At 35.0% G+C, this 24,142-nt stretch overlaps 1 protein-coding gene and 1 pseudogene across 1 annotated transcript; both read left to right on the plus strand.

The window, feature by feature from the left end:
- Positions 1-390: 390 nt before the first annotated feature.
- On the plus strand, positions 391-1,132 carry LOC103341629 (geranyl diphosphate phosphohydrolase-like). The gene is made up of 2 exons (XM_008245175.2): positions 391-565; positions 715-1,132. Exons 1-2 carry the CDS (start codon positions 421-423, stop codon positions 1,017-1,019), a joined length of 450 nt encoding a protein of 149 aa, XP_008243397.1. The 5' UTR covers positions 391-420; the 3' UTR covers positions 1,020-1,132.
- A 4,858-nt stretch (positions 1,133-5,990) lies between these two features.
- Positions 5,991-22,472, plus strand: LOC148919773 (putative F-box protein At1g53815; annotated as a pseudogene).
- Positions 22,473-24,142: the final 1,670 nt, after the last annotated feature.

Below are 24,142 nucleotides of genomic sequence, written 5' to 3' on the forward strand. Positions count from 1 at the left end.
TCAACATCTAATAGAGATCTCCCCCTTTGGCGGGTTCCCATTTCACATGTACAATTTGTTTACACTATATCCATATGTTTACTAAAAATATAACCAACGTGACTCATTAATCATATGCAATTAGATCATTTTATCAGCATTGATATCCAGTTCACACGCCAAAAAAAAAACAAATACTGGAATAAATCATTAAAAAAAAGAAAATATTAAATAATTTTAATTGACGTGGTTGTCTACCTCAGCTGCCACATAAGATTGTATAGGGATATGGTATACAAATGTGGTAAGAGTAACATTATTCAATATAAAATCCTAACTCTGCCCTATCCAAGACTATCTATAAAAAGCGAGGCAGCTACATTCAGTACACAAAAAACACGAAGGAAATAAAGCAAAAAACTCAAAGGAAATTAATTGAGCATGGGAAACCAAACGGAGGCAGCAGCGGCACCTACAGTGGTGGTAGGGGTGTGCCTGTTGAAAGAAAAAAAGGTGTTGTTGGGACGACGCCGTTGCTCTCTTGGCTACTCCACCTTTTCCCTACCTGGTGGCCACCTCGAGCTCAGTACGTAATTATATACACAAATACAGGGGTTAATTTTCGTCTTCCTAATCCTAAGTCATTAACTAATTGGTGTTTGCGTAGGTGAAAACTGAAAACTGAAATGGTCACATCAAACGGACCCTAATTATATTACTTTTGTGTTTATGTAGGTGAGAGCTTCGAGGAGTGTGCAGCAAGAGAATTGAAGGAAGAAACTGGTTTAGACATTGACAAGAAGAGGATGGAGTTTCTGACAGCCACAACAAACGAGCTGCTCCTAGAGGGAGGCAAGCCATGCCAGTACGAGTGCGTTTGCATGAGAGCGGTGATGGAACATGGAGATGGAGAGCCCCAAAATGTGGAGGCAGAAGTGTGTGATGGTTGGGATTGGTATGAGTGGGACAACCTCCCCAAACCACTCTTTCGTCCTCTGCACAATGCGGTGCGTGCAGGATTTAATCCTTTTCGTGCATGAAGAGCAAGAGCATGAGTTAATTAATTCCATGTGTTGCATGCAGATGCATTTTCACAACTTATCACAATGAAAATGCTATGTCTACAAAATTTGTTATTTATTACCTGAATGAAGATGCCAATGCTTATCAAAAAAGCAAAAAGAAAAATCTTTATTAAATTCCGTATCCCACAAGTTCTAGACCACTGCAACTCCTATCCGCAGCCCGCCTACCGCGCCCTCTAATTCAGAATCCTGCTTTGCCAACTGCTTTCTTTTGTTTTTTTTGAAGAAATAAATTCTTTGATATTTTGTATTTTTTTTTAATACAAGCAATAGTATAAACTAAAGAATGGTAGGGATTTCTCATACACTGTCAGGGCATGTTTGGTACATTGTATCTGTATTAGACTTTGGATAAGAGTAAATAATTCATGTCAGTTGTTTGGTGTCAACTTGTATTATTTAATTATCTGACTATGTTAAATGGGTTGGGCTTTTAATATTATCCTTATTTGACTAACTAATACAACACACACACACCGGTTTAGATAATACACGCTTAATTATAAAGCTAGGGAAAAAGAAAACACGCTTTGTACACTCTTTCCATCGTCTTCTCCTTAGGGTTCTTCTTTGCCATCTTCTCTTTTCCTTGTATTCATCTCTCCCTCTCTCTCATACTCTCTCCAATATGCTTGTTCTTGCTTCTTCTCTCTTCTTATGAGTTTTTCTTCAAAATCCATGTCGTTGCAATGGTTTGTTTGTGCATCCTTTAACTATACTTTCAAGTCTTATCAAACAAAGAGAACAATTAAAAAGAATAAAGAAAAAAAAGGCAATACGAAACTGCCAAAGCTTTGATAATTAAGGGTTTCTCATAATTACAATTATTTAATAATTAATTTATATAGTGAAAGAAATTTTCCAGTCCAGTTGCAATAACAATCACATATCGATCCTTCCATTTTTTATGTATTGGAAAAATTACTATAATTACAATGGTAAGCTAGGATGGCAAAAGCTAGAATAACCATGAGTAAATCGATTCATGCACATCAACGAAGTAAAATTAGGGAGTTCTCTCATACACTTAACCCCTTTATTTTTGTCTGATATAAGTTTGTCAGACATGCTTCATGCTTCATGTCCATAAGAACACAAGAGGGAAGATTGATGATGTTCGACATGCTTCATGTCATGTATGTGATATATATATATATATATATATATATATATATATATCAAGAAAAGAAGTTTTTTATATCAATATCTGATTTTTTTCCATCAATAAAGGTGTGCTTATATACTATGTAACTTATAATCCTAAGTTCTACAATTATGATAATGAGTTAGTTCATGTAATCTTGTCTTATACATCTTGACAAAAATAAATAAATAAAATAAAAATTCATATGAATCTTGCCAAATAATTGACAAAAAAAAAAAAACAAAACCAAAAGTTTGATGGAGCACCAAACACAATAAAACTTAGTCAGACTATTTATCCAAGACAACACCAAACGCCTTATAATTTTATGAATAAACAGTCAATCCTCTCCGAAACTATTTAATATTATCCAACAAAAATTAATCAGTACAGTCCAACGTATTAAATGAGTTGAACACTAGAATTGACTCCAAATGACTAGGGGGTCAGGGTGGGAAATGAAGGACGGATTGTAGTATCAGTTCCTCTCCCCCCCCGGGGCGGCGGTCGGTTCATCATCCTTTGGGTCGGTGCCAAAATGTTTTGCTTTTGAATTCTTCCTTTCCTTAAGATGATGACTTTTCAAAATAAAATTCTTCCATTTTTCCTTTATTTTGTGAACCATGTGCGCAGTACCACAACCACATGATCATCCAAATGTCCACAATGACATGTTAATCACAACACAAACTTGCCACATTAATTCTCCGTCTTTTTATTGGTTGAATTATTGTCTCACTATGATGACGATGTCAAGTGACATTATTGCCTTCATTAAATCTCCTCCATGCATGATCCATGCCCTTTCGATTTGGTCCTCAGAAACTCACCCAAAACTACACCCATTTTCAAATCAATAAATCAATAGTAAATTTGACTTACACCCTTCAAATTCAATTTGCGTTACCTACAATCGAGGTCCATATCATACCTGATATGAGGTCTATATCATACCTAATATGAGGTCTATATCATACAAAGAGTCCATGGAACAGGAGTTTATTGTCCACCTAACAAACGAAAGGAAGTCCATTCTGATTGTATATAGTTTTGCTAACACGCTGCAGTAAAGCTATCCCACAGCCAAAAAGCGTTCTCTTGAAACCCAATTAAGAAGTGCAAACTTACCTTTCTTCTGAAATTGCATTATGTGAGTGATGAATGATCTCTTTATTATTGTGTATTGGGGTAATACACATTCTTGAAGGCATTACAAAAGTTCTCATGCGCAGAACGTAATTCCTCCTCTGAAGGTAGCTTGTGGGGTTTAAATAGAATTTTTTTTTTATTTCTTATTTTTTTAGCTTGGGGTGTATTTAAGGGTAGTTTGGGAAGATAGTGGGGTTTTCTTAGAAATTATGAGAATTTAAATTAAGGGCTAATTTGGCATTGATGTCTGTAAAAATAATCATGTCTGATTTGCTCGTAAGAGAAATCAGCTGTGATTAGAGAGAAAGCAGTTTAGCGTTGGTAAACTTTTTGTTAAAAGTGTGGTTGGTACTGATTTCTCGGTATAATCAGAAAATGATTGCCGCATAATCATTAAACACAGCACCTCTTCAAAACTGATTCCTACATAATCAGAAAATAAAAGCACCTCATTAGCTGTTTTCCCTTATAACTTTCTCTCACATCAATTTTTAATAATAAGTGATTTTTTTATAATTTACCAAACAGGCTAGCCTTCCCAAAAATTTTAAAAAATCACTTATCACCCCAAATAAGCAATGCCAAACTGGCACTAACAGTTGGGGTGAACTTAGAACATGGGGTGAACTAAGAGAAGTGTGGGGTTTAAATAGAAAATCTCTAAATAATATCCAATTTTTATAAGTAAAAACCCATGACTAGGATCCAATTCATCAAGTTACCTTATTAACACTACTACATTTTACACTTTGTGCGACGAAGGAACGTTAAATCGTGCAAAGTAACATTTCGTCGCACATAACTATGCGCGACAGAATATTCATCGCGCAAAGATAGTGAAGAAAGACTTTACACGACCAAATAATTGACTTTGTCGCGCAAAACGGTGCGACGTAGCACCTTCGTTGCAGAAAAGTTGTAGGGACGAAACGACGATTCGACGACGAATTTTTGCGCGACGAAGGTTTTTCGTCGCGCAAACACTGCGCGACGGAAAATTTGTCGCGCAAGATTAGTGTCGCACTATTTTGCGCGACGAAAGTACTTTGTCGCCTAAAGGCGCAACGGGACTCTTCGTCGTCCAAACCTTACGCGATGAAAAGCATCCGCGCATATTCTTTTATAGCGATGAAAACATTCGTCGCGCAAGCATAAATAAAGTGTACAAATTATTATTTTCACGGTTTTTTTTAAAGTGAGTTTGCTTGCGACGAGAAACATTTCGTCGCGCAAAATTTATACAGATTATTTAAATTTAATATTACGATTTTTTTATTTTGTAAAACAATAAATTTAATTTTTTTTTTTTTGGTAATAAAATGAAATTGCAATCCAAAAATGAATTGTAAAGAATACATTTATTATATAAAATAAAATAAATGTAGATTACAAAATAAATATTTAAAAAATAATTATGAAAATTATAAACTAATTAAATAATGTTCCAAAATCTACATGGTCGTCAGGCATATGTAGCTCGGGATCTGGGGGTCTACACGTGGGCCGTGGCTCTCGCTGGGATGCTCGGGGTGGATCCTGGATGTCGACGCACCAAAATTCGGGATTGGAATGCTGACCGCCGAGGACTGCAGAATCACCGACATCTAACTCAAGCTCGGCAACTCGCGATGTCAAAACAACACTTGACTGCTTTTGCTGCGATGATGACCGGTCGAGGTTCCTCTGTCGGGCATTCCCATCCTCTACCATATGTTCCCGCCTCCCGAGTCCGATCCAACGTCTCCGCAAGATCTGAAATCCAGCATCTCGTGGAGGATCCATGACTGATCGAGTCTTAGGAGGAAGTTGGGAGGTAGAGTCCTCAAGAACCAACTGCTCCTTTCCACCATCGTCGTCTGTTTAACATAACATAAAATATAAATTAAAACATGTATATAAATTGAATGCGTAACATAAAAATTAAAAAAAATTACTTACATGAAGGGACTCGGCCAACTTATTCCTGTGTTGAACATAAACGTCACCAAAGGCGTCGATCTCTGGGAATTTCGACCCCCCTAAATTGAATAAGAGAAGAAAAATATTAGTATGAACAAAATAAATTAATAATAATGACATATTAAAAATTAAATAGAAATGATATTATTATTACCCGCCGCCGTGCATCCATCCTATATGAGAAGGGCCTGGAGCCGGAATGGTGGAGAATAGTCTTCTTCTTCCTATTGCCCTTATTCACTTGGGTTTTATTCTGTTATACAAAAAATAAAACATATTAGTTTAAATATAAAAAATTAAATAATAATGAAATATAAAAAATGAAATAAACATTAATAAAAAATATGAAATAATTAAACAAATACCACATAATCGGCGCCTGAAAATGAGTGCAGAGCCATGCCCAACTATCCTCCCGCCCCTCAAGCTCCTTCGGGCAACCCTCCCGAAGAGCGACTTTGGATCATCAAGCGCCTGAAAATGGTGTGCAAGTCGCTCTTCCATGCTTGTACCTTCACCAAGAGTCTCGTTGACGTGACGCCAACGACTCTCGAGGTCCTCTAAGTTATAGTTCGTCTCGCAATAAATTACTTATATACATTAGGTAATAGAAATATCGCGCGAACCTCCATCTTGATCTCGTCAGGCATGACCTTCCAAGACTTCAGCGGGCAATGGGTCCGAACAACATGGCCAATGTCGGGGCCAAGGAGCTATGCAACTCCATCGGGTGCAGCGCCGATGGCGCTCGTTGTATCCACATCGATACGATTTACGTTTGGTCACCTGGTGACCTTGCCGTCATTCGCCGACACGCCCTCGGGTGTTCTTCTTGGCTACAATGAGATATGACAATAATGTTCAATAAATAACAAATTTAACTATAAAATTCAGAATATAAAAATTAAAAAAGTACTACAGCTTGAAGGATATCTATACCGGCCGTGACCCCGAGGCAACAAAGATCTCTGGCTCGACGCCGTGTCGGTGGTGCTTAGTGCGGTGCCGCCGCCTAGTGCTAACACAGCTGAGCCACCGATGAAGTGATGACACAGTGCCTCGGGACACCCCGCCAATTGGTCCATCGGCCGGAGCAGTGCGCGATGCCACCGAAATGGGGGCTCCGAACTTAGTGTAGTTGTCACCGACCTACGACGTCTAATCAGATCTGACATCTGCACAATTTTCAAAGGGTACACACACAAATTAATAGAATTTAGAATATATAAGTTATAAAATTTCATTAACAATTTTAAATAATTCATTACAAAAATAACCTAGGGTTTGTAATTTCGGAGCATCCAGGACCCCAATCCACAATCCGTTGAATCCTACACGATCCTAGAATTACAAGGTACAACATATGTGAGTTTGAGTTCGATCCAACGGTCCGAACATATCAAACCTAGAAATCACACAATAGGGGAAATCCGTTCGAGACCGAAACGGTAACCAAATTAAAATCCGAGCACACCTACGTACTCGTGATAAATAGGGGATTGCTCTGGGACCCAATGCCCCACTGCCATAGTCCCCACTCGCCACTACACGTGTCGGCAGTGCGTGGGTGTCCAAAGCGATAACAATCGCCGAAATTTCTAAAAATCAAGGGCCAAGGTTCCTACCCTAGGTTCAAAACATCATTTAGAGGCACTTTTGTTCTCGACCTACCCCAAAAAATGGCTAGAAGTGGCCAAATTTAAATTCAAAACCCGGCCAAAACCTATGGTTTAAATTCGAGACACCTATTCACACAATTATCCAAATCCTAATCAAACATCAGCTAGAGCACAAGAAGTAGTCCAGAAACCGTACCTTAGGCATCGGAATTGGTGGTCGGAGGAGAGAGAAACAACCGCAAAATCCGCCAAACGGCTTTTTCCGCGGAATCTTCGACGGTGACGGCGGGGAACCTCGGCTTTGACAGGTGGTGGCGGCTCGGTCCTTTTCCAGCGAGCACTGGGCTGGGGTGATGGCGGAGAGAGAAGGGTGTTTAGGGCGAGAAAGGAAGTGAGGAAGAAAGGAGGCTCTGTCGCGATTTTTCTGAAAATTTCTCGGATCTTGCGCGACGAAGGACACAATGCGTCGCGCATACTCCATTTAATGAACCTTGCGCGACGGAAAAAGAAAAAAACCGTCGCGCAAGGTTGTTTTCCGCCCAAATTTTCATTACATTCCGCCTAAATTTTAAAGACCTTGCACGAGGTGCAAAACCGTCGCACAAGCTTGTTATGCCGCCAGAAATTTTAGGGTTTATTGAAAGGTATGACCACTTTGCGCGACGGATAAATAACATATTCGTCGCGCAAGCTTGTTATGCCCTTAGAAATTTTAGGGCTCGTTTGTTACACAGGACTGTCTTGACATGGACTATGCTTAGGACTATCTTGGCTTGGCTTGGCTTGGTCTAAGTTGGATAATACTTATCCTCGCGTTTGGTGCATGCTTGGACCAGACTAGATTTTTATTTTTTTAAAAAATATCTATATATATATATGTATATATGTATTTTATAATATAAATAATATATATGTATATATACATACATATAATATATATATATATAACATATATGTGTATATACATGTATATTATATATTATAAACAATATAAACATATATATATATATATATGTATATAGGTGTATATATGTATATTATAATATACATAGGTATAATACATATACATATATTTATATATATGTATGTATATTATAATATATAATATATATATGGGTATGTTATAATAATAATAATATACATGTATATACATGTATATATGTATTATATATGTATGTATATATACATATATATTATAATTTATAAAATACATATGTATACGTATATACATGTATATTATTATTATTATAACATACCCATATATATTATATATTATAATATACGTACATATATATAAATATATGTATATGTATTATACCTATGTATATATATATATATATGTATATTATAATAGATAATATATATGGGTATGTTATAATAATAATAATAATATACATGTATATATGTATATTATAATATATAATGTATATGTGTATATACATGTGTATATATATATATATTATAATACATACATGGGTAAAATATATATACACATATATGTATATATACGTATATATGTATTATAATATAATATATATATTACATATATACATGTATGCTATTATTATAATATTAATATGTATGTATATATGGGTATATTATAATAATAATAATATACGTGCATATATCTATATGTATATATGTATATATAATATGTTTATATATATACATGTATATGTGTATATACGTGTATATATGTACATTATAGTATATGTATATGTAGTAATAATAATAATAATAATAATAATAATATATGTTATTAGTATTACAATATAATATATGCAACTTATACATTGGTGAACATAGGACTAGTTAATCCTCCCTTTCTACATGGGATTAGTAGTCCCCTCCGAAGGAGGTGTTTTTGGTGGGCCTGGTATTAGCAATCCATCTAAGACTAGAATTAAATGAAACAAACATGGTACTAAATTTAGTCCAAGCCAGCCAAGCCAAGCCTGTGTACCAAACGACCCCTTAGGGTTTAGGGTTTATTGAAAGGTATGACCACTTTGCGCGACGGATGAATCACATATTCGTCGCGCAAGATTTTTATTACTCCAAAAATTTGTAATATATCGCTTAGGAATAGTGAAATTACGGTTTTGCCCAACTTATGTTCTTTGTTCTTTTCTGTCCTATTAGGCAGCATAGTAAAATGACCGTATTGCCTCTCTCTCTTTTCAATTAATTTTTTCCCGGCGGAAGTTTTTTATAACACATTTAAAAAAGTACTGCAACTCACAATGAATACTTTGTTTAATTCACACATCGCTAAGTAAGTAGTCGGCTGAGAAAAAAGGTACCTCTATATCTCACTTGATCACAGAAGGCTGAGAAAAAACAGAGAAAAGAAAGGGTTGGAGACTTGGAAATTTAATGTGAAAGGTTGAATTAACTTTCAAGTTAGGCTTCGGTGGGGCTAAACAAAATCACAATTTATAAACATGATAAAACATTGAAGTCTTCGTGTTCGTCTATGTTTTGGCATTAATGGATAATAAAATATAAATATGTACATAGAACGTAATCCCTGCCTATATTTTGATCACTTTATACACATTTTACACAATTTTAAAAGAATTGAATGACATTGCGCGATGAAATATTGAAGTTTTCGTCGCAAGCCTTTGAGCTGGCAGCTTGCGCGACAAAGAGGTAGTAGATTTGTCGCGCAAAGATAATAAATTTCAACCAAGTGTACCATGGGGTTTAGGGTTTAGGGTTTAGGGTTAGAGTTTAGAATGCGCGACGAATAACATGTATTCGTCGCGCAAGTCTTTGTTCTGTGCAAACCTCTAGCAAAAATTTATGCTAAGTGTTCCGTATTTGTAAAAGGCCTGAATGAGATTGCGCAACGAATATACCATGTTTCGTCTTGCGCAAGTTCAATGCACTTTGCGCGATTTAATAAGTGTTTGTTTCATCGTGCAAGATTGTAATTCCACCAGAAATTCTGAAAATTCCGAAAATTTAATTATAATTACATTGTTTTTTGTTTATAGGTGTTAGATATGTTTTATGTCAGTATTCATATATTCATATGCTAAACATAGGAGTATATTAATTTAAGACTATGGGAAAAAGAAAAATAAAATGTTAACATGTTATTCTCTACAAAAATCTCAAATTTTTTCCAATAGATTAATTTTAACAAAGGAGTATATTAATTTAAGACTATTGGCAAAAAATATATACTCTTCTTTGGGTGAAAGGTGTAAGTTAGATTAAAATGTTAACATCAATTATGATAAAATAAATTTAACATAATTTATGTGAGATACATGGTTCTACAATAAATTTATAACAATAGTGTTTAATATTATAATATCCTTCAAACAAAACCAAAAATGAAAAAATCATCTACATGTGGTATTCATTCAATTTGAAGATTTTAAACACAAAAAAGAGAAAACCGTAATTCTTATATTCATAAATGGCAATTGAAAATCAAATAGATATATTCAAATATAGGTATATTCAAATAGATATATTCAAATATAGGTATATATGTGTTATATTCAAATATGTTTTCAAATTTAGGTATATATCTAAATTTTAATTTATATATTATATGTTGTAATTTAATTTGTGATTGCAAATTTTGTGTGCAACTTCATTTTAATTTGTGATTGCCATATTTACACTACCATAATTAAATTACAACAAATTTCATTTACTATGTTTTACATGGGTAGTCGCTAATGAATTGCATTATTCATCATCCGAACTATAGTAACTTTTGTTATCCTCGCTATCATCAGTTTCGGTCTCCCAATCCTCCTCCTCATCACTTTCATTGTTCGGGCCCACTGGAACTTCGTAGCACGGAAGATCACCGAGGTCAATTGTAATTGACTGAATCGGTATTTCGATTGAAGACACTCCTTGAAGCTGAAACGGTTCTTGTATAACATCTGTATCTCGGTGTTTCGCATCAGCCATGGAAGATTCCAACCGTTGGTCAATGACGTGTGTCGACGCCGCTGTCGATGGGTTTAGTTCGATATAGCATACACGTTCTCTCTCGATCCATCCGCCGAGCAACTTTCCACCGCTCCGCCTTTAGGGTCATCTAGATACACAATCTGTCTTGCCATGTTTGCCAAAATGTAAGGGTCGTCATCATACCAAGTTCTGTTAATGTTCACTGATAGTAAGCCATGGTCTATTTTAACACTTCCCTGCCTATTTGGGTTTGTATCAAACCATCGACACTTAAATATGATCACTTGGTATCGGTCTTTGTAAAGCAATTGCACGACAGTTGTGAGTTTGCCATAGAAATCAATGTCAGTATTTCGCCACCACCTGGGACATGGAGACCGCTGCTTTTGCGTACACAACTTGTCATCTCGTGCAGTCCCCAAAAACTTGACGCCATTAACATGGCAACCCGAGAATAATTCAGTGCGAATCGGGCCGAACACCAAGTTATATAACTCTTCACTGTAAGAGGGTGAATTCGATGATTTCAACTTATTCATCTAATATTATACAAATGAATTCACATGTTAGTTTGATAACATTAAATAATACACAATATATATATATATATATATATATAACAAATACAAAACACTTATAACTTACATATTCCAAAAACCATTTTGAAAACAAATCACGATGTTTCTTGACATACAAATGTGATGGATGTTCTCGCTTCATCATCTCTTCATGCTCATCTAAGTATGACATTATCTCATCACAATTGTTAAGTACGAACCAATGCGCTACCTCCATGTCATTTCTGGAAAACGACTCTCCTCGTACTTGGATCTCCAAAGAGTCGTGATGCTTTGGCGAAAACAGAAAGTTTCTCATTTCTCATACCTCCGTCATTATTGTGCTGAGGACGATTGAAAGCTGTGTCCACATCTTTTAAATACATTCCACAGAAAGTAAGCGACTCATATTGAACCCAAACCTCTATAATTGATCATTCGAGTTTCGCCCTATTGCGTACAGTTTTTTTCAACTCTCCGAGAAGCCTGGCAAAATAAAAACAAACGATACAAATTAGTGACCGTGAGATAAGGATGCAGAAACAAATTAAGAGGATTATATACCTTTCTATTGGATACATCTAGCGATAGTTTACAGGACCAGCGAGCAATGCCTCTTCTGGCAAATGAACCATCACGTGGATCATACTTGTGAAGAAAGCTGGAGGTAATATCATCTCGAACTTGCATAGGACTTGAAAATGTCATGGCGCAACTGAATTAATGTCTGTTCTTTCGCAATGTTTTTGCCGCAGTTGGGAAAAAAATCTGGACAACAACATGATTGGTTTCACTACATCTTCTGGCAAAAGGTATCGAATACCCACATGGAAGTAGGCATTGCATAAACACATGGCAGTCATGGCTCTTCAGTCCAGTAAATTTACCCCCATCAACATTCAAGCAATGCGCAATATTAGAAGCATACCCATCGGGAAACTTTACCGACGATACAAACTGTAGAAAATCTTTTTTGTCATTCGGTTTCATGGAAAAAATGCCAGATCCCTTCTAGCTTTATCACCGTCCCTGTTCATCCATAAACCTCTTCGTATGCCCATTCTTTCCAAATAAAGACGAGCTTTGATTGTGTCCTTTGTCTTACCCTCGATATCTAGAATCGTGCCCAGCAATGTGTCAAAGACATTTTTCTCAACATGCATAACGTCGAGATTGTGCCTCAATTTTAGTTTCGACCAATATGGGAGCTCAAAAAACATAGACTTGTGCGTCCAGTTCAAATGTGTAGAAGGTCTGGTCCGAGTAATTGTTTTTCCGAATGGAGAAAAATCCAAACGGTTTAGCTTTGTTCCAAGATCTCATCACCGGACCATTCTCTAGGTCGAGGTGATGCTTTGTGTTCCCGTCAAACTTTTATCTTTTCCCGCCACTCGTGGTCCCATGGCAACCATCTTCGATGACCAAGATAACAAATTTTTCCCGCGTGCCAACCAGAAGTTACATTTTCCTTGCATATAGGGCATGCCATATAACCCTTTGTGCTCCACCCAGAAACCATTGCATATGCGGAAAAATCATTTACAGTCCACATCACTGCTGCCCGCAAAGTGAAACATCTTCCCAGTGGCTTTATCGTACGTGCGCACACCGTTTGTCCATAAATCATTGAGCTCATCAACCAACGGCCGTAAATAAACATCGATTGACCTGCCAGGATCCTCAGTTATCAAAATAGTCATCATCATGTACTCTTTTTTCATGCATTTCCAATGCGGCAAATTATATGGAAATACGAAAATCGGCCAAGTGTTGTGGTGTTGGTTTAGAACCCTGTACGGATTGAATCTTCAGTGGCAAGTCTCCAATCTAACATTTCGAGGATTAGCAGCAAAGTCGGGGAACGTTCGATCGAACTCTTTCCATGCTTCCCCATCTACAGGATGCCACATCACATCGCCGCTCACCCGCTTTCTTTATGTCCATCTCATGTCTGTGGCAGGTATGAGTCGATATATACAATCGTTGTAGCCTAGGTTTCAAAGGCAGATAACGCATGACTTTCTGTGGGATCTTAGTTGTCCTATTCTGAGATGTCATCTTGAACCTCGACTCTTTGCATATAGGGCATGTATCCAATGTTTCATACTCTTTGTAGAATAACATGCAATTGTTTTTGCAAGCATGAATTTTTTCATAACCCAATCCAAGACCATTCAACACCTTTTGCGCTTGTCTATGGTCTTTGGGCAAACAATTGTATGTCGGAAGCATTATCTTGAAAACGCCCAAAAAGTAATCGAAACACAGGTTCGACATACGATATTTTATTTTTCCGTGCATTAACTCCACAATGGCTGTAAGAACGGAAAAGCTCTCGCACCCTGGGTATAACTCTTGGTTGGCACTTTTTAACAGCGATTGTTCATATTGTTCGAACTCTGACTGTCCCTTGGGGTAGGCACGTCATCTTCCCCTTCCTGATTGATGTTGGTCGATGCAAATGGAAAAGCATCATTTATAATATCCATGACTTGTTCATTAGGATCCACAATAGGTTCAATATTGTCTACCCTTGTGGCATTTGAAGATGAAGCATTGTCTAATTCACTACTACAAAATGTGACAAAGACGACCAGAAAAAAATGACGGTCTAAGTGAAAACCGTCGTCGTTTTTTAAAAGACGACGGTTCTATAAAACCGCCGTGTAATAACACCTTAGACACCTAAAAAATGGAGATTCAAATGGTTGTTCATAAACAACGACGTACCTAATTAAAAAACCGACGTCTATTTGAAACAGGATTTCCGCAGTGTAAAATCAAAGCAAATAAAGAATGGCAGAAGTTATGAATCGACCGACGTAGAAAGTAAAGACGGCGATTTCAAAAAAGCCGCCGTTTTTACGCAGAAAATAACACGACCAAGTTTTCGATATAAGGCGCCATATAATTACAAATAAATCCACGGCGGTAAAATACAAAATATCATTAAATTAATGTACAACGACGGAAAATAAAAATATATTGACGTCTTTCTTGTATAGTTCTACGACGATATCTTTAAATCTCACCACGTTTGTTTTTCATTTAACGACGTATTATAAAATTTAACGTCGTATTTATTCCCTTTATACGTCATACCTTATATTTAAACCGTCGTCTTAATACGAATTTTTTTTATCAATTTATTTCTTTGATTTTGTTATCATACGTCATACTATATGTAAAGATGAAGCTTTTTATAATAAAAAAAACGTCATCTATTATATGTAAAGATGACGATTTTTATAAAAACCGTCGTCTATTATGTGTAAAGATGATGATTTTTATAAAAACCGTCGTCTATTATATGTAAAGAATGACGATTTTATAAAACCGTCGTCTATTATATGTAAAGATGACGATTTTATTAAAAACCGTCGTCTATTATATAAAGATGACGATTTTTATAAAAACCGCCGTCTATTATGTGTTTAAAAAACCGATGACGATTTTATAAAACCGCGTATCTATTATATGTAAAGATGACGCTTTTATAAAAATCGAAAAACCGTCGCCTATTATATAAATACGGCGATTTTTATTAAAACCGTTGTCTATTATATATAAAGATGATGATTTTTATAAAAACCGTCGCTATTATGTGTAAAGATGACGAATTTTTTAAAAACCGTCGTCTATTATGTGTAAAGATGACGATTTTATAAAACCGTCGTCTATTATATGTAAAGATGAGCGCTTTTTATAAAAACCGCCTAAAAACCGCATTATTATATGTCGTCTATTATATGTAAAGATGACGCTTTTTATAAAACCGCGTCCTATTATATGTAAAGATGACGATTTTTTTTTAAAAAAAAAAAAGAGGTCGTCTATTATATATAAAGATGACGCTTTTTATAAAAATGATCGCTATTATATATAAAGATGATGGTTTGTTATAATAACCGTTAAATCATGATTGTTCATTTATAACCGTCGAAATTTTTTGTCCCGTTACTTTATCTCTGAATGTTTATTTTTTTCGATTTTGATGTAGATGATCTCGAAGTATAAACAAACAAGTTTGACGGTTGGATCGTTGAAACTAGTTTCTTAGAATGCGTATACCATCAAAACAATATATTCACTAACAATTAAGAGTTTATTTATACTTTCGTTAAATATAACATAAGATTTTGTGGTATCCACTAGTATAAATATTTTAAATTGAAGATCAAATTCAGTCATTATATTCATATAGGGTCAAGAGTGTAGCGTAAAAAATCATCAAAATCGGAGTTAAAATAACCGTTAAATCATGATTTTTCATTTATAACCGTCGAAATTTTTTGTCCCGTTACTTGATCTCTGAATGTTTATTTTTTCTGATTTTTGGCGTATATGATCTTGAAGTATAAAAAAACACGTTTGATGGTTGGATCATTGAAACTAGTTTCTTAGAATGCGTATGCCATCAAAACAATATATTCACTAACAATGAAGAGTTTATTTATACTTTCATTAAATATGACATAAGATTTTGTGGTATCCACTAGTGTAAATATTTTAAATTGAAGATCAAATTCAATCATTGTATTCATATTGGGTCAAGGAGTGTAGCGGTAAAAATCATCAAAATCGAGTTAAAATAACTTTAAATCATGATTTTTCATTTATAATCGACAATTTTTTGTCTCAAGTTACTTGATCTATGAATGTTTATTTTTTTCGATTTTTGGCGTATATGATCTCAAGTATAAACAAACACGTTTGACGGTTGGATCATTGAAACTAGTTTCTTAGAATGCGTATGCCATCAAAATAATATATTCACTAACAATTAAGAGTTTATTTATACTTTCGTTAAATATGACATAAGATTTTGTGGTATCCACTAGTGTAAATATTTTAAATTGAAGATCAAATTCAATCATTGTATTCATATTAGGTCAAGGAGTGTAGCGTAAAAAATCATCAAAATCGGAGTTAAAATAACCGTTAAATCATGATTTTTCATTTATAACCATCGAAATTTTTTGTCCGTTACTTTATCTCTGAATGTTTATTTTTTTCGATTTTTGGTGTAGATGATTGAAGTATAAACAAACAAGTTTGACGGTTGGATCGTTGAAACTAGTTTCTTAAAATGCGTATGCCATAAAAAAAAATATTCACTAACAATTAAGAGTTTATTTATACTTTCGTTAAATATAACATAAGATTTTGTGGTATCCACTAGTGTAAATATTTTAAATTGAAGATCAAATTCAGTCATTGTATTCATATAGGGTCAAGGAGTGTAGTGGAAAAAAGTCTATTGTATGTAAAGATGACGGTTTTTATAAAAACTGCGCCTATTGTATTCGTAAAGATGGCGCTTTTTAAAAACCATCGCTATTGTACGTAAAATGATGCTTTTTATAAAAACCGCATCTATTGTATGTAAAGATGACGCTTTTATAAAAATCATCGCTATTATATGTAAAGATGACGCTTTTATAAAAACCGTCGTGATATTATATGTAAAGATGACAAATTTTTTTAAAAAGCGCATCTTTTAAAACACGCTAAAAATGGCCGCTTATGAATTCGCGCTCGATAAATTTTCAAATTTTCACCCGCTTTGAAAATCTTATCTCTCATTAACAAGCGCGCTTTTAAAACACGCTAAAAAAATCTACTTAAGTGCATTCGCTTGTCAAATTTTCAGATTTTCCCCCGTCTCAAAACCTTATCTCTCCCTCCTTGAAACCCTCCTACACTCTCTAAAACACCCTCATGAAACTCTCTACAAAATCATCAAAAGATCGATATCAATGAAGGAGTTGAGAGATTGAGGTCTTAGCAAATCCATAAGATGTAGAGGGATGTTCTGTATTTGAGAATCAAAGCTTGTTGAAAGGTTCGATTTGAAAGTCACCTAATCTCTTAATACCCTTCTATATCTTGCTAGTGAATTCTGATTAGTCTCTTTGCGTTTTTGGTATGTTCTTTGTATCCCTAATTTCAGATTTTGTCTTCTTGATTTGTTTGATTTGTTTACATATTTTTTTATTTCTGTTTCTTTTTAGATTTTCTGATTTGGTTATCAGGAGATGAGGAGGAAGCTTGCAGATTTATAACTTTTTCTTTTGCAGGTTTTCTATGTGAGTCGTATGTTTTTTTGTTGTTGAAAATTTGCAGGTTCTCGATGGTCTTTTTTATGCTCATTTTACAAGTTTTCTATGGAAATATGGACCAATGGTAAAATTTCTCTTCCACCTAATTTTTTATGTTTATAATCATAGATTCTTTTTTTTTCTCTTTGTCATTTTGATTTATTTACAGGGATGATGGAGGAGACTTCAGTTGTGCATCATTTGTATGTTTGGATGAGGAATGCTTGGATTAGGAGTACGTAGGTCTTGTTAGGAATTATGTTTGTTGTAGAATAAAGATTGGTTAACTATGTAATAACTATTGAATCTTCAAGTTTTATGAAAGAAACTATTTTTGATAAAGCATTATGGTTGGTTTTCTAGTTAAAATCATTGTATAGCATCATAGGAAATCAAAAAGCATTATTGTACGTAAAGATGACGCTTTTTTTATAAAAACCGTCGTCTATTGTATGTAAAGATGACGCTTTTTATAAAAACCGTCGTCTATTGTATGTAAAGATACGCTTTTATAAAAACCGCGTCATTATACGTAAAGATGACGCTTTATAAAAATACCGTCGTCCTATTGTACGTAAAGATGACGCTTTTTATAAAACCGCGTCTATTGTATGTAAAGATGACGCTTTTATAAAACCGCGTTCTATTACGTAAAGATGACGCTTTTTATAAAACCGTCGTCTATTGTATGTAAAGATGACGCTTTTTATAAAAACCGCGTCTATTGTACGTAAAGATGACGCTTTTATAAAAAACCGCTGTCTATTGTACATAAAGATGACGCTTTTTATATTGTATAAAGATGACGCTTATAAAAAAGGTCGTCTATTATATGTAAAGATGACGTCTTTATAAACAATCCACGACGGTTTTCATAAAAAAATCGTCATCTTTACATACAATACACGACGGTTTTATTAAAAACAGTCGTCCTTTTCTCCTATAATTAACGATCTTTACCTCTCAACAATGACGACAATTTTTCTTTAAAACCGCATCTTTATCGATAAATATGACGGTGAAAAGCCGTCGTAGTTTGAAACTCAATAGACGGCAAATAGATTTCATGACCGGGCGAAAACCTTTTACACGACGGTGGTTTCCCGTCGTCTATTTCGATTTTTGTAGTAGTGATTGTTCCCTGTGAAGGTTCCAAATGCTATATGTCTCAATCATTCCATTCCTTACTAAATGAAAGCCAACATTTTCAATTGTCTCTAACAACGTGTTATTACACCTTCTACAAGGACAATGGATTCTAGTTGCACCCGGGTTGTGTCTACGTGCAAACTCAATAAAATCCTTGATTCCATCCAAGTATTCGTCTGCATCTATTCGGTTCTCAGATCCACCTTCCGCCATGATTCCAAACCACAATCACAACATCAGATCACAACAACTTCATACGGGAGTTATAATGTCACCTTATGCCTCGTAAGGGCTCTATCCCATTCGAGAATGTATAGTCCTCACATACCTACGGTTAATGAGATTAGATTTCGACGTGATAATTTCGGCAGCATCTCGATACAGCTTCTTGAAGTAGGCATAGAGTATAAATACCTACGTATCCACCCGAAGAATGTACCGAGATGACACCGAAATCTCCACAATCGAAATCTAATCTTGTAGCCGTAGATTACGTGACAACACTATGCATTACCAAACTGTCCAAATAATAGGACAATTCAAGAATTAATTGGACCGCAGAGTCATGCTTTACGCATCCATGCACGAAATCCAACTAATCTCGAACGGAAAACTAAGTGTTACTAAAAAATTATAATAAAAGTACGAAGTTAATTTCAATTAACTTCAGTACATCACAACACATTGTGCTACGTCACGCACAATTTAACAATATAATATAAATATAATTCAACAACAAAATATATAAATATAACAAACTAAGTTCAACATAATGTAATGAATTTAATATAAAATGAATGAAATACCTTCTCAATCGTTCTCCACAATCGCAATTTACAAATATCTATAATTAAAAAAATTAATACCGTTAGTACGAATTTACATTAATACTTTTAAACAAATGACAAATAATACTTACCCAATGAGTGTATTGAATTCTCAAAGCAAGGCAGCAGCAAAGACAGAGAAAAATCAAATGGCGAAAAATGGAGCAATCTGCCTCTCGCAATGGCAGATTGCGATATGTAGAAGAAGTTGCGCGACGAATAACGCTTTCGTCGAGCAAAAATTGGTTTTTTGCGCGACGGAACATATTTGTCGTCGCGCAAAACTTCGTCACGCAAACTCGTGAAGGTGTCGCGCAAGTGAAACTTTCCGTCTCCCAAGATAGTGCCGACATCAAACCTTGCGCGACGAAGTCCGTCGCGCAAGTATTTGGCGCCATTTTCTTCCTTCTTTGCGCAACGAAAGTAAAATCGCCGCGCAATGATGTCTTCGCGACAATTATCATCATCGCGCAAATATTTGGCAAAAAAAAATCCACCTTGTTTTTCATTCCATACTTTGCGCGACGAAGAAATTAATTTGTAGCGCAAAGGTTCTTAGCACGACTAACTCGTCGTCGCGAAGGTTTGGCGCCAAAAAAAACCCCGCGCTTTTCTTCCCACTTAGCACGAGGACTCATTTTTTGTCGCTACGAACGATCTTTGCCCGACCGAGATGTTCGTCACACAAGTTTCTAGTTTTTGCGCGACGAATAATTTTTCCGTCGTTGTAGTGCTTTTGCGCGACGAATTTTCCTTCGTCGCGCAAATAGTAAAATGTAGTAGTGTAAGCTTAATCTTTGATTTATTATAATGTTTTGATTCCCAAAATACCCCTATATACAATTCAACAAGTGGTGTTTTAATTTACCTATTATGTGATTTACTTAAACATAAAATTTATTTATGTTCTTTTTATTTTATGAATGATAATATACCTATTATTTTTAGGGGATTCACTATTATACCCAATATAGGAGCCCAAATTATAATATAAAAAAATCCTATACAAAATGGACTTTAGAAACACACCTAAAGCCCATTTACAGCATAACAAAAAAGCTTTTCACTTTTTTTAAATTACAAAACTGCCATTGATTTCTTAAAACAAACTCAACCCCAAAACCTCATAAAAAAACCCAAAACACTCCATAGGGCATCAAAGTAATTTAATAATCAAAATTAAATTCAATAGAGGCCAGCTGTCATTTTAGGTTTTTTTTTTTGGTTTGTTTATAGAAATTAAATGGTGTAGGGTTTATCTATATTATTAGTGTTAAAATGGGTATATGACTAAATATCTCTATATGTATTGCAAATGATATAGAATGCTTGATTTTGTTTTTTTTGCCTTAGTGAAGTCTCCTCCGTGGCCATACCCAAGTCTATTAGTATCTTCTTATTTGGCCCTCAAAAAGTCTAGCATTTCTGGATTGTATATTAATTTTGGGAGTATTTCATGTTCCCCCGCAAACAAAAGAAGGATTGAGAAATAATATTTATAAGTTCTATGTTTTCTCTTCATTCAGTTGTCTTGGCCTTTCAATAATATTTTGCGAACAAAGTGATTGAGAAATAAAGTAACTTTTAATTTGTACAAATCAGCAAACATTCCTCGTGGGAATAAAGAAAATTAAATAATTTAATTAGAAGTTGAACTCTAGATATATTCCTTTCTCCATGCGGTACAAAACTGGTTGAATTATGAGTCTAATGACTTGCGATCGAGGATAACATATTATATTAACAGATTATATAAAGCCCATTAATAGCAATAAGTCGTAATTTCTCCAATAATTGGCCCATATAAAGAGGTTCCTAAATACTTTTGTTTTTAGTAAATTTTAGAGTTGATTTAACAACAACACCGTACTAATTTGACCCTGTTAGGAATTCGTTTAACAACACCCTATAATATGAGGAAACCTTGCTAGCAAAAGTATATAGCATCTCTTGTTTTTTTTCTCTGCCTCTTATTAGCGTACTATTCTCCTGTGCCCTGGTCCTTGGGTTTAATGTGAAGACTTTCTGGCTGTAGGAAGCTTATCATCATGATCATCCAATCTCAGAGCTCCCAACCGAAATCATATTCTCTCATATACTCCCACGGCTACCAGCAGAGGTTCTGATAAGGTGTAGGTGCGTATGCACGTCTTGGTCCTCCCTCATCCGCAGCCCTTCCTTTGTCGCCGCCTGTCAAACTTTCGCTGCAATGACAGCAACAAGAGCATCACTAACTTCCTTTTCGAAAAGGAGAAACAACGAGCCGCGAAAAAGGAGAAACTACGACCCCGCTGGTCAAAACACTTGTTCTTCTCCTAAAAAATAGAGCAACAAGGGTGCATTCCAACCCGTGCCGCAAAATTTTCATGCAAGAATCTGCGAAAAGCTTTCGGCTTTGGCCATCCACATGATGTGCAGAATGTCTGGGGCTTGGTATGTTTATCTTCCCGGCGTGGCCCTGTTTTTATACTTAACCCTAGCACCCGAGAATGCACCAAACTTCCCCTCAATGAAATTGAAATAGAAGGTTACTGGCCGGGACCTGCTACATATCACTTTGGGTACAGATACAGTCCACTTTCCAACGAGTATAAGGTTCTCCAATTCCTCTATCTTCGTTCCAAAGGACTTGGAAAATGTCATGTTGGGTTCAACATAATCACACTAGGCACGAGTTCATGGAGGCCATTGCAGGTAGACCCTGGCCATCTTCCCTTTGATGATCTAGCTTACGCCTCTGTCCCTTTTAGAAGAAATAGTGGAAGTGTGTGCCTCAATGGGCCGTGTTGGTGAGTCCTTATTTCGTTAGGATTTTGGTTCCTTACTTACTTAGGATTTTGATTCCTTATTTCATTATAATTTTGGTTACTTACCAATTATTATTTAATCCTATTGTAATAGAGATTTACTTCCTATTGTAATTTAGATATATTTCCTATTTTATTTAGGGTTAACACATCTTTGTACTTGTATAAATACCTTCATATTGGATAAGAATAATAATATGAGTGTATAAATACCTCCAATGTGCATACAATTTTTATAAAATGATCAAATAAGTTCTCTCCTCATAAATAAAAAATAAATAAAAAAACCAACACCTTGCAGCCAGAAATTCCATCAAGAATCCTGCAAAAGAAAAGTATAATAAGCTACTGTAAAATGCCAGCTAGTACTAGTTATAACCTCACAGTTCTTAAATATTACAAAGGTTTTATTGTCTTCCAGGAAGATGCACCGAGTCATACTCAATGTACGAGAACAATCAGACTAAAGATAAGTATGTAAAATTTCAACACTGATTTTACCTCTGAGAACTTTCAGCTTTACTGTGCAAAAGCACAAAACTTCAACAATAGAATCACTATCATTCTGAATAGCAAGAGAGATCAAATTGATGGCATCAAACCGAGGATCAGGTCGAAGATCTCCTCTTGATTCTGCTTGAACCTGTCGCCCAATGTTGCATTCAAGTTGTATTAGTGCAAATGCTCATAAATTATTTGAACCAGTGAAGGTTACAAGGAAATTTAATTTTTTAATTTTTTACAAAAAGACATATACAAAGGTTAATGGCGATATTCTTACATAAAGCAAGATGAGAAATAATTTTTTTAAATAGCACAATACATTAAATAAGCACAAATCTTTTACAAAAAAACATTTGGATTTGCTAAATCAGATGCAAAATAAATAAGAGGTGGACGCTATTTTTCGTTTTTTTTTTTCGGATAACATTGTTATATACCTCTACACTTAGAGCATCCACAATGATGCTCTCTATTTCTTAGCTAAAATTTAGCTAAAAATATAAAAAGGCTATTTTAGGAGCTCTCTAAAAAATTTAAACTCCAACCATACTCCATAATTTGAGAGTCATAAATACTATAACTCTTTTTTGATTGGTCTATCTTTATTATAAAATAAAATAAAAAATAGTTAGCATTAAATAAAGGTTTGAAATACTCATTAAATAAAGCAACATTAAATTATAGGGAGCCACTAGGAGTCATTTTCTCTCCTCAGATTTAGGAGCTCCTAGAGGACTCCTTATTTTAGGAGGTAGATAGGGAGCATGGTTGAAGTTGCATTTTTACAATTCCTCCCTAAAATTAGTCTAAGGAGATGATTTAGGAAGTCTATTGTAGATGCTCTTAACAATGTCAACTGTTGGCCTCCGCCAACACTTGCAGGGTCTCTTAATCCAATTTGACTAAGAGGAGTGGGCTTTGATCTCCCATTTGGACCAGAAATCTGTGAGAACTATCTTGTGAGTATTCAGAGCATGTTTGAACTTTTACAGCATCTCCTTCTCTTTGCACTATTTCTTTCCTTTCTGTTTCATGATTTCCATGATTCTCTTGAGATCCTTGGGGTAGAACAGGCCGAACATCATCTATAGAACCATTTTCAGGTACAGTTTGGAGGTAACAAAAAATAAAATTTCTGATCCCATAAAATATATAGAAATATATAAAAACTGAAAAATAAAGACATACGAAGGTTTAAAAAACCAACTTTATAATAATTGCATACAAAAATTTCATATTCAGAATCATTTATAGGGGTGGCTGTTTTCAGTGATATCTTAAGTACACTTTTATGCTCCGTTTGGATGAAGGAATTGC

Source organism: Prunus mume, linkage group LG2, assembly GCF_029339155.1.
Source record: "Prunus mume cultivar Tortuosa linkage group LG2, ASM2933915v1, whole genome shotgun sequence".
NCBI lineage: Eukaryota > Viridiplantae > Streptophyta > Magnoliopsida > Rosales > Rosaceae > Prunus > Prunus mume.